This window comes from Pagrus pagrus (genome assembly GCF_965226575.1).
Source record: "Pagrus pagrus genome assembly, chromosome: 6".
Lineage (NCBI taxonomy): Eukaryota > Metazoa > Chordata > Actinopteri > Spariformes > Sparidae > Pagrus > Pagrus pagrus.
In genome coordinates, this window is record NC_140190.1 from 28854029 (window position 1) to 28866079 (window position 12051).

The 12051-nt window shown below is 41.7% G+C and overlaps 1 protein-coding gene across 1 annotated transcript; it reads right to left on the bottom strand.

The window, feature by feature from the left end:
- Window positions 1–951: 951 nt before the first annotated feature.
- On the bottom strand, window positions 952–11290 carry LOC311258116 (uncharacterized protein; the record flags this gene model as incomplete). Its single annotated transcript, XM_084354164.1, has 12 exons — window positions 11110–11290; window positions 10928–11023; window positions 10784–10839; window positions 10439–10605; window positions 8815–8999; window positions 5279–5287; window positions 2576–2661; window positions 2376–2490; window positions 2007–2066; window positions 1643–1707; window positions 1347–1513; window positions 952–1140 (listed from the first exon to the last, which is right to left on the bottom strand). The coding sequence occupies exons 1-12, from the start codon at window positions 11184–11186 to the stop codon at window positions 952–954; spliced, it is 1272 nt and encodes a 423-aa protein (XP_084210290.1). The 5' UTR covers window positions 11187–11290.
- Between the last annotated feature and the right edge of the window lie 761 nt (window positions 11291–12051).

Genomic DNA, 12051 nt, shown 5'->3' on the forward strand with positions numbered 1-12051 from the left:
GTTCAGATTCCACACAAGGAAATGTGCATGATTACTTTGTTAACACGAAAAGTAGATTCATCCTCAATTTATGTTCAATTCAAAAATACCAACTACTTTTACTTTTTGTTTGAAAATAATAACCCTTAAATATATTTAATATTGGCACAAAATATCACCGACAGGCAGATTAAATCAAAACTCAGGAAACATCACGATCAGTTTTTAAAACTCCTTTTAGCTTCTCTCCTGCTTGAAAATCTCCTTTCAAAGTGTCCCAGAATGCCTCTTGCAGCAGTAAGTGGCCTCCTGCAACCCTTCACGCAGGATGACGTTTCACTATTGAGTCCTCTGTCCGTTATGGATCTGTTGGCTTCCTCAGTGCTGTCATTAGGTAATTGGCCAACTATTATTGCGACAGCTTATTCTGTGTCAGTGGCGGTTAAAAGCTACGACTAAATACTCACTCGCTCTCTCATTTTCTCCAACGTACGCACACAACTAATCAAGTGTGACCGTTGCATCTTACATCCTCTATTGTTATCTGCACAGGAAACACCTCTGCAAAGAAGGCCAAAGGAGGTCCGCCGCATGGTTTATCTTCCGCAGCTCCACTGTCACAGTGGGCGTCAGTCGCCCCACTGATTCAGTCATTGTCAAAAGTAGTCAATACGCCTACTTACACTGACTTATCATCCAGGGCCAACACACACTACAGGGTCATTTTCATTAAGGCTGGGCTTGTTTGATTCTTCTTCTTCTTGTTACGTAGTCCTCAGGTGTGAAGTGCTCGTGTCGGGGATAAGGCGCTCGATCTGGTGACGTCACCGAGGTGCGAGGCCTCTGTGTGTGTCCGTGCGGCGCGCGGGTCGACCCTCCTTCCTTCTTTGTTGTCAGCCCTTCCTCCTGAAGGAGCTCAAACATTCCAGTTATGGGTTTTTATGTCCTTTCTCCCTCCCCCCGAGCGCGCCTTCAACCCTTCGTGGCGTCGGCGGCGAGGTTTTCCAGGAGAGTTCTATAAATGTCCGAGCGGAGGAACCGCGGGTACGAGTCTCTTTCCATCAGCCCGTAAACTATCTTCTGAGCGTCGTCAAAGCAGTGCATGGTGGGAGTCTTGACGTTCCTTTTGATCTGCTCCCGGGTGTGATAGTCGATGTTGATCTGGAATGAGGCAGAGAGATAGGAATGAGGACATTTGAGCCAAGAGTGAGAGATCTGTCTTCAACGTTCGAGCAGATACTTTTCCTATTTTATACTCCTGTCGGAGCTCCACATGTATCTTCATTTTCAATATGATATGACAGAATAAAAAGATCTAAGTGTATGTAAGAGAGACAGAATGTGAAGCATCTCTCTGCTGGATTTACCTCTTTAGGAGATTCTGCTTTGATGAACTGCTCATAAATCTTCTTGGCTCTCGAGGACATTCTGAATGAAGACTTGATCTTCTTGTAATCCTCACAGGTGAGCCAGAACTCAATATTCTCATCACTGTATTCAGATTTCAGAAAGTTGCGAAAAGTCGCCAGTCCATCTGAAGTGAACAGAAAACACACCGAACATGAAGGACAGATAACACCCTCTTTCAGCTTTCTAAAAAACCTTCATCCTACAAACATCATTTGTGGCCAGTATTCTCGTCCTCAGGGGAAAAGCAACCTACATTTAGACTCCAGAAGCCTTTCCAGTGACTGTGACCATTGTTGGGTATCTTCTAAACTTAGCCTGCTGGGAGAGAATGCAAGTTAGATTACTCAACCGGAATCAAATTTGGGTAAAATAAAGCTACAAAGGCTGCGGGGAGACAGAAGCCGTCCAATCAAGAAGGCACAGCAGATGTGCTTATCAAATTCATACAAAAATGTCCAACCACTGGGTATGTTGGTGTGCATGTGTGCCGTGCCAAAGCAAACATGGTGTCTCAAGTTCATTTGAATCCTTTCATGATGCCATAGATGGAAATGATAGGAGCAGGCTGGCTATTTTAAAACTGAAATGTATGCAAAACACTCCATAAGTCTCCTTACCTCTCAGAGCTTGATGAGTGTGAGAACATGCACTGGAGTCGGCACATAAAGTTCTTTCCACTGCGGAGAGATAAGAAATGCTTGAATATATCCCTATTGGATTTACTGCTGTTAAATTAGCTTGCAGTGAATCCTTCAAAGCATGTTGGGCATGTTAGTAATTAGAAAAGACAGCATGTGTTGCAGTAAAGTTAGACCACATTATTAACGTAAACTATTTTCAGGCGGTACCACGAAGCATCCTATACATACGTGTCTGAAAAAGCAACACATCGCTTTGCATTTTAAATACATATATTAACCAAAGAAAGATTTTTTTCATCGAGACCCAGGTCAGCATATTTACTGGAAAGTAAAAGTTTCACTCACATGTTCTTGTTTCTCTTCCTGTCATCTCTGTCCATGATGAAGTGCTGTGTGTTGAGTGGTTCGACGATTAGGCTGGGCATTGTTTTATTAAGTCCGAACACTCGGGCTCCCGGTCCTGGTCATGCTGCGGCTGAGAGACACTTAGGAGGGTTCCCCCTACAACGCTGCTTTTTATACCAAGGTTTCCTGTTGCTACAGACCGGGGCTGCTGGGATACATCAGCAGCTCAGCCCAGACTGAAGAGGAAGCACCCCTTCCTCCTCCTCCTCCTGTTCCTCCTCTCCTCCTACCTCACCGTTAGAAACAACACATAATCACACTCTACTGCATGCATGCCTCCCTCCTGTTGATGTCTTACTCCCTATTATGTCTCTCTGCTCCTTTTCCCTTCCCCTCCTGCTGGTGCCGATCCTTCCCTCCTCCTAACTGGATGAGCCTAACACTTAGCACTCTGGGGCTGAAAGCATGCTGTGTTCACATTATTTTTAGGCTGACAGCACGGATGCAAATTACAGTAACCGTGACTGTGATAGGCAAATCGTGACCTTTGCTCACTGCGTGGGTTTTGGTAGTTTGGAAAAGTGATCCTGTTGAAGACAAATGGAAGGGTTGCTCTTCTGTCTCGTGTTTTCTCTGAAAGACAGAAAAAACGAATTCAACGTTCATTGATCCCGCAAAGGGAAATTCAAAAGTGTGGCGTCAATTCATGCAACACGAGGCTACAGACGCGAGAAAGAGGAAACAGCAAATCGATTGCAACAGAGAGACTCAGCAAGACGACAGGAAGTTAGAAAATTGTCATATCCTACATGGTCAAACTGTGGACTGAAATCCTTGTATGTAGGGTAGAATATGCACGTCTCTGTCGTATTTTTATTTCAATGTCCAATATCCTCACAAGTATAGAAAGGCCAATGTAAATTTAAAATCCTTAGGCACTGAATTCACCTGTTTTGATATATGGCAGGTCACTTTGTCTGTCCTCTGAGGTCCATCGAAGCAAGAGTTGATTCACTTTTCTTGGAACCGCCGCCTCCACAATACAGCTATTTTTTCTGTGTTGGCTTTTCCATCTTAATTCCACATTAAACCGCCGGGTTTTTCACAGTAATCGCTAACATTAGCTAACAGCACATAGAGGACAGAACATAATGCCTGGGTTTCTCAGGAGGTGCGACTGGTTACCACGCAGCCAGTCAGCTCGTCCTTATCAGAAAAACGACCACAGAGTAGGTAGACTGTGAACCACAGGTAGACTGTGAAATCAGCTTATTACCACACTTTCTTTTCAGGTGTGGTTGTAGTAATTGATACAGTAGCAAAGTAGTATAACAAGCCACAAGTCCATGTTGGGAGGAGGTTGGGGATGAGGATTGGGTCAAACAGGCATAGGATTTCCATCCAGGAGATCAATGTGTCACCAAAAGTCAACATTGAGTTATTTGAATTTAGTAAAGTGACCTACGTAACTAAAGTTGCATAAGTAACATAGTTAGTTTAACCAAACCTTGATGTTTTCCTGAGCCTAACCAAAGTAGTTTCCTTGCCTAAACCGAACCTAACTGTGAACATCGGACAAAGGTTTGCTTCACGTGTTGCTGGTACGCTGCAACAATCATGTTGTTTTGGAGTCACTGGCAACCGACCTGTTCAGTCAAGAAGGCATTAGGATGGGTTGACCCAGTTGTCATTCCTAACTTTGCAGACACTTGTTAGGGGCAGGCAGTTTGACGCAGTAGCAGTATGTTAGCTGCTGAGAGTGAAAATATTAAAATGGAATGATTAAAATATAATGTTTGCATTTCATGTCACATTCAGGGGCCACAAAATGTGTTCCTGAGGGCTGCCATTGGCCCGTGGGCTGCGCTTTGTGAATCCCTGCCCTCAGAAGTAAGGATTTTAGATCACTAGGGAGTTAATATTAACTATTCACTTACATTGACACCTAGACTCATTTCTATAAGCCTCATTAACCTCAAATTCAAAACGTTTTGACATAAACTGGAAGGCTGACAAGGTCAGCTACCATTTAAGAACATGGCTCCCGAAGCCAATGTCAACACTGACTCATACATATTTGAAGGACCACAGCCTTCTACATTTGAGCCTGTTAGATGTTCAGGGACTGGGAGCAGACAGGGGTGAAGAGAAAAGACCAAGCTCGGCCAGAAGTCCAGCTGTGGTGTGAGAACTAGTAGTGAACCGGACAGTTTCTTGGCGGATGACTAGCGTTAGCTAATATTAGCATTAGTAGCGCTGACCCTTGACATTTTATGTTCCCTTCAAATCACTGCTGTCTTATCACATATTTTGTCCGGTGTTGAAATATCTGCCGTTGCAGATGATTGGAACTGAGGACAGAACTGTGGGAATTTATAGGCTTCATCCTGAACTTATTTTAGCTGCATGGGCATGCTTAGACTAAGGTAGTTTTTATGAAGTGTCGTTTAGATCTAAGTATCTAAGAGGAAAACTTCCATAGACAGAGGCAAAGATCATACTTTGGGTAAAAATAACCACGTTCAGTCACGTCACTTACATAAGTTAACTAACTTACGTAACATAACTTAAAAACAAATCAATCTTCACTCTTGGTCACATGTGGGACGCAACCCCAATCTCTGGAAGTAAATCCCAGTGTATGTCCAAACCAACCACCATCCAACTTGGACTTTTCTTGCTCTTTATACTGCTGCACTAGAGGGGCACGTCAGCATCATCAGAAGTGTTGCAGAGGGGTAACTACAGGCTGCTGTATTTGATGTGTTGGGTGTGAGAATAGGTTAACACTAGTGTTGTTTCGCCAAACATCAGTGTTCTCGTCAAGAAATCTTAAGACCTTGTGTTAAAATGAGAATACAATCCTGTGCTGTTTGTTTTTGTTTCCTCCTATTCAGACGTACCACACCATGCTACACCAACACATGTATTATCACTTGTTGTAAAAAGGATATATATAAAGGAAAGACCCTGCAAATGAAGTAATTTCTCGTTCCACTCTGAGCTTTGGCTAAAAGTGTGACAGAACAGTCACACCATCTGCCTCTCACTTCACATTGGTCACATGGGTTTCTACACATTTACTGTGAGATTCCTTATTCTGCTCTTTCTTGCTTCTTAACATAGCAATTCTTTTTCTTTTTGATTAATCAGTAAAAGCAGGATTAGATCGAACAATGGAGTCAGAATGGTTGACAAAACAAGAAAAGAATGGTGCTGCTGTCTGTTCTCCGTCGGTTATATTTGGCATTATAAATACGGCTGTTTGCTATCAGAGGTTTGGGGTCCGACGCTTGAGCAGTTTCTAGTCAATGCTCTTCCAAGAAGATCTATGTTTTAGTAGATCTGAATTAAATTGTAGCAAGATAAAATACTTTGTTCACACTATTTCAGTGAAGATGAAAAAGCTAAAAGAAATAGCTCTTTTATATTCCTTAGAGATGTAATCCAGTGCTGCCAGTCTTGGTTCTGTTATGTTTAATTTCCCCAACAGTTAATGAGGGAGCAGATTCTGGCAGAAACTGGAGGAACAGGGAAAGAAAGAGGACTCAGAAGGTAATTAAAAATACTTCACAGGATCTCTGATACATTCAGACAGTGTCTGATATCACAGTTTTTTCCCTGTCTCTCCTGCTCACCATCTGATGCCCCAGGCTATTCTGTTCCAATCTGCCCTTTGGCTTGGCTTCACTGACGCTGCTCTCCCTCTTTTGCCCAAACACGGTTATAAGTAGTGAGGCGTTATGAAGAGTCACCAAATACTGTGAACTGAAAGCTGTCCCTTTTATATTGTATTGCGGATCTGCAGTTACTGTAACACAGCACTATAGAAAGCCCCATGCAATACATTAGCACATAGCATTCAGATCTGGTGGTGAAGTTCCCCAAGTGTGACTGTCTTGACTAACATCGTGCCATCGACAGTACTCACTTCCTTTTTCGCTACCATGGTAACTGTGCCGGGTTGTGAGAAAACAGTGACAGATTGTGTGTGAGGAATAGACCGCCATGTGATGCAGGAGATGTGAGACTTTTGTCATATATCAGGGACAACCCCTGACATCCAAGTGTACTCAGAGTGACTGATGTTTGACTTTAGGATAACTGTGGTTATTGGCATATTAAAGGCTCACAAAGCTGTTTATAGTTTCAGCTTGCAGCCTGGAAACGTTGTATATGTGTATACAATCAAGGACCGACTTGTGTCAGCAAATCCACGAAGGACACCTGGATTGCATTTTTCAAAATTACCTGCTTTTACAATACATTATCTGCCGTTAGCAACTTTGGAGTTGTTATGCTCAGGTACACAAAGCTCTTGGTTACAGGATGAGTCCAATCAAAAATGATCTACTCCATGCTGATAGAAAGTTGGGTGTCGCAAAGTTTCACAGCGAAACAGCTTTTCAGGGTTCTCATAAACAACTGAAGTAGATGGGGACCTGCCCTGAGATCCTGAATTTATTTGAAAAAACATTATTTAAAACCTCAACACATGATCACCACTTCAGTTTTGCCAACATAGTATCTTTACTTTTACCTGAGTATGACTTCTGGGTACTTTATTCAACACTGGTCTTGATACAAGACCGGACATGTTCAACATTTAACCAAAACCACAATCTTTCACTAAAATGAACCAATGTCTGTTGCTTCAATCTAACCACATGATGTAAACCACAGCCTCCATGGTCAAAGTCTAGCACAGACTATAGTATGTGCGGGTAATCAAATGCTTGTAACTGTGAGTTTGTATCACGATGAACTTATTGAGGTACAAAGTAGGTAACAGATAAAAATAAGATGTTAGATCATACATCATAGAGGTTCATGATCCTGGTGTGACGAAATTCAAATAAAAAAGAAAATCCATCATCCCACTGTGACAGAGCTCATCTCCTCCCCCATGTATGACTACAGAACATCAGTCACACCACAACACATTAACTCCATTCAGTGATGAAGGCTGTTACATATGGTTGAAAGCTCTTAAAGTGAGTAGGTGGACCTTTTAGGTGTTTTCCCTGCCTGGAATTTCTGTGAATGAGAGTGAGAGGTGAACAGGGAGAAGAGGTGGTGAAGGCACAGAGCAAAAAAAGAATGTTTTAACCAAAAAATGTAACTAAAATTAATATCTGCACATCCTCCACATCTATTCATTATTGTGTCTTCACCTGATCAGGTTAAAAAAAACATGTGGTGCTCACTCAATATATCACTTATATTACTATTTCCTGTTTTATGGGCCCAAAATGAAAAATGAACGGTCTTAACTACAATTCAAGCTCACTTTGAACGCTTCATTTATTGGATAGACTGCCTGAAAGACATCAAAACAAGCTGCCAGAGTTTCAAGAGAAACGACCCATAAAGTCTTGGTTTAAAAGAAATATACAAAGCTTATTCTTCACTTTTATTGGAATAGAGGGCATTGTGATCTTTTCCCAAAGTAGATGTCTTTCAGGTTATTTCTCTTAGTAAAGCACTTGTGTGTCTCGGCCGTCATTGTCTGCGGGTGATGAGATTATTCCCCTAACAAGGCAGCACATGCAGGCTGATCTGTTACGCATCAGGTCGTCCGATGACTCCAGTGTTGTCGTTTAAGCCCCTGAGTTATTATTAGCTGCCTCAGTACTCCTTTTTAAGGCACATTTTTCAGGAATAAGGCCATTTACAGAACCGAGTGGGATCAAGGGTTAATGTGGGGTTACTTCTTTCCACTTTGGTAAACCCTATTGCTGGTGCGTGGAGTCATCTCTGCACCTAATTAGAGGATATATCAGACATGTGACCAAAAACAGAATCTCCTTGCCGGCTGAGCTGTGGAAACTGTTCTCCTTTTTTTTTCTTTGACTCATGCCCATCTGCACGCCTCCAGTTAGACAGTCAGTCAGATAAATATAAATCTGTCTCCACATTCTGACTATATGGAAACAATAAGAATATTAAGACCAGCTATAAATGATAAGTAGGAACTGGCACAGTCGTCTCCTGGAATAAATCCAAAATTGATCAAGAAGTTTGAAAAAATGTGAATTTAATGCCCATTTATGAAAACTAGGTCATTTCATTCTGCATATTAGAAACAATTTAGTGACACTTCCTGTCCTTTGTACACTGTTCTTTAACTTACATAGACTTTCAGTTAACACATACAGAATTTCAAACAACTCCAAACTCTGCACAATCGTCTAAAGTGCTGACACATACCAACAGCCTTCTTTCTCCCCTACATACAAACACTGTTTCCCACTCACATTACTTTTCTCATACGGTGTTTGTCCTGCTTTATTTTCACTTCACCAACACATCATCTTCGCCTCGCACCTCCCACACAGTGTGAAATAACTTCTCAATTCAGCCAAATAGAAAGAAGAAAACAAATACTGAGGATTAGAAAAGCAGCGTTGATAATGTCTGGATGACCTTGTTTCTCAGCTAAATGTACCAAAGACTCCTGGATTTGTGCTTTAGACTCAGGTAGGTGTCAGAGTGCAGGAATCTGGGGCAAGAGTCTCTTTCCATGAGCAGGTAAACGTGTTTCTGGGCCTCGTCGAAGCAGGAGAGGCTCGGATTCTCCAAAGACTCCTTAATCTGCTCTCTAATATGGTGGTCGACATTGATCTGGAGGAAGAGAAGACACATCGTAAATTCTTTGGAGTACAGCAGAATTCACAGCAGATAAATTATTCACATGATCACTCATTGTTTAGATTTGGCATCTGATAATGCTTATATTAAAGGTACAGTGTGTAATATGTAGTGGCATTGAGCAGAACAGACTTGGCAGAAATGGAATATAATATTTGTAAGTATGTTTTATTTACTGGATAATCACCGGAAAATAAGAGTCGTTGTGTTTTCATGTCTACATAGGGAGCGGGCGAGAGGTCGCCATGTTGCACCACCATGTTTCTACAGTAGCCCAGAACGGACAAACGTGGCACTAGTGAGGGCCTTTTCGCATTTCGCTTGGCCGCCAGAAATGACAGGGTTGGAAGAAGAAGAAGAAAAGCGAGTGGCTGCTGTTTCCTGCTCAACAATCTGTATTGTGAGAAGTTCGAAACCACAATCTGATAAAGGATGGCTCATCATACTACAAGAAAAATCACAGGAGTGTGAATCATTGTCGAAGAAACGAAAACTCCGAGACGCTAAACGAGCTCGGGACAAAACAAATGTAAAAGGATAAAACACTGGAGCTGCCTGTGTTCTGCTTTCTGCTGGACAGGTTAGAGTAACATTAAAGATTACAACCGACCGTAATGTATATTTCCCTCTGCTGCTAATGGAACAAAACTCAGATAAGGTACAATGTTTATTAGCAGGACATTAGTTTCACTGAAAAGAAAACGTTAAACATGCCGCCATGTTTAACGTTGACTTCCCGTGAAAAATAGCCGGTTTGAGTCGCCACAAACGTGGCTGGAAATATCTGCAGCTCTCCGTATAAAACGCGGGTTTAATGTGTAAAATATCCAGTGACGTGACTGTAAATCTGAACCCTGCGTTTGGCAGCCTTGTTGGTTTGTAATATGGTACTCTTGGACATTACTGTGGCTTACAGAAGCAGTAACTGCTAACATAATATCCTGGTGACCGGGCTGTGATTGGTGTTTTCAGTAGCCTAAAGCTATTTCTGTGTTTCAATCCATGTGTCTCCACCATAGTCAGTGGATGGGACATTGGCAGCTAGCTAAACACACACAGGCCCTGTGTGTGTTTTTTTTTCAATTAACTTAGAATAATTTACAAAATATACCTGGAACTACATAGCAAATATTTCATACACTGGAAAGCACGACTCAGAGGATGCATGTTCACCTTCACCTACACTGAAACATATACAGTGAAAGTTGCAACATGTAGTCATCCATATTGCTTCATAGCCTGTTCGGTAAATCAATTCAGAAAAATGTAGTGTATATTTGGGTTTATGTTTATCATACTAACAGTGCCAAAGGGCAAAGAATAACAGAGTTTATTTCCACTTTCTGCTACTTTCAGCTGTTCATCCAGCTCTGTCTCTGTCCACCACGAACCATCCACACTGACAAACTGACCTCTCTGCAGGCCGTAGGCTGGATGAACTCCTGGTAGATCTCCTCGGCTTTCCAGCGAATGTCGTCCGGTGAGGCGTTCGACTTGAAGTCTTCACATGCGAGCCAGAACTGGATGTTTTCCTCGCTGAACTCAGACCGCAGGAAGGAGCAGAACGCTGCCAAATATTCTGAGGGACAGATTTAAGAGTAATTATTGAAATCTCATCAGAGAGGTCATCAGGGTAAATAGTGCACAAACTCAGGAACAAATTTACAGTTTGATTTCCAACAGATCATTTATGTTGTGGTATTTCATGATCTGCAGATAAGCACCACACAGTTTTAAAAAAACGGAGCATTTCTTACTTTTATTCCGAAGCAGTTTTTCCAGAGTTGGGTGGTGTTTATGGTCAGTCTGCCAACTGTAACAAAGAGAGAGCTGAGCATTGATTTTCACTCTAATGAACCGCAGGAAGATTTATCTATCTGTAATAGTGCAACATACACTACCTGAGTTTTGAAGAAGGTGTCTCATCGTTTATTTTTTTGACCATGAGGCACTCGATGTCCTTCTTATACCTCTTTCGATTGAGAACAATATCAATTCTGCAAAACACAAAAACAATGTAACTTTATTTACACTTTCTTTTAACTCAAATCATTACCCTGTATCATTTGTCTGTGTGGCTTACCTTCTAGGCCGCTTCATATTTGGCATGAGATCCTTTATTTCATAGAATCGAATCTTTGAAAACGAAAGTTTTGGCATTTTAACATCCCTGGTTCTGTCCTGGAAGGATTTACAGTAGTCTGTAAACGGTACTGTTCCGTCCTGTTCTCGCCCCTAACGTGGCAGGAAAGGTGTGATACGTGTGACGCCCAGGGCCTGCTGGTACAGGTATCTGAATGCCATTTGAATAACATGCAGGCGGCTGCTGTTGAGACTCAGTACTGTTGTCACTGACTCACAGCTGTAAAATTCCAGTGTGATCGGATTTCTCTGTTACTGTAATGTGCATAAGGAGTTTGCAGACACTCTGACTGAAGAGGAGAACTGAATGATTCAAGGCGCCTAGAGGTGAAGCGAAGCCTGACAACACATTGTTAATTAAGGTTTGGCTGTATGATGATGAAAATGATGATACCATGAGACAGAGGGCATTTGTCTAATGAAAGAGATTTCCCTTTAATATGTCAGGTTGTGTTAGGTATGATACAAATTATGGCATCAAAGTGAAGAAGTTCCTTAATCACTCAAAAACAGAAGTTAATCTCTATTTTGTAATGAAGTGTCTGTAGAATTTAACATTATAAAGAGCACACAAAAGCAAAACAATAAAGAACAATACAAAAGGGAAAGTGAAGCAGGTTAAAGTTATCATGTGAGAAAAAATGTTGTCTGCTAAAGGTTAGTGTCTGTCTAGAACAAGTCAGGTGATATCCTATATTTTTCTTCTTGTCAGCAAATTCCATGAAAAGCAAAGTAAATCAACAGTGAGCTGATCCTACTAACACGATTTGCATGTAAAGCCAGAGCCTGATACATATTTCCCCCCTGCTGTATCTCCATTATTGTCCAGGAACATATTTACTCTTGTTTCAGTGTTTGTTAAATAAAGCTTTAGTGCCAGACT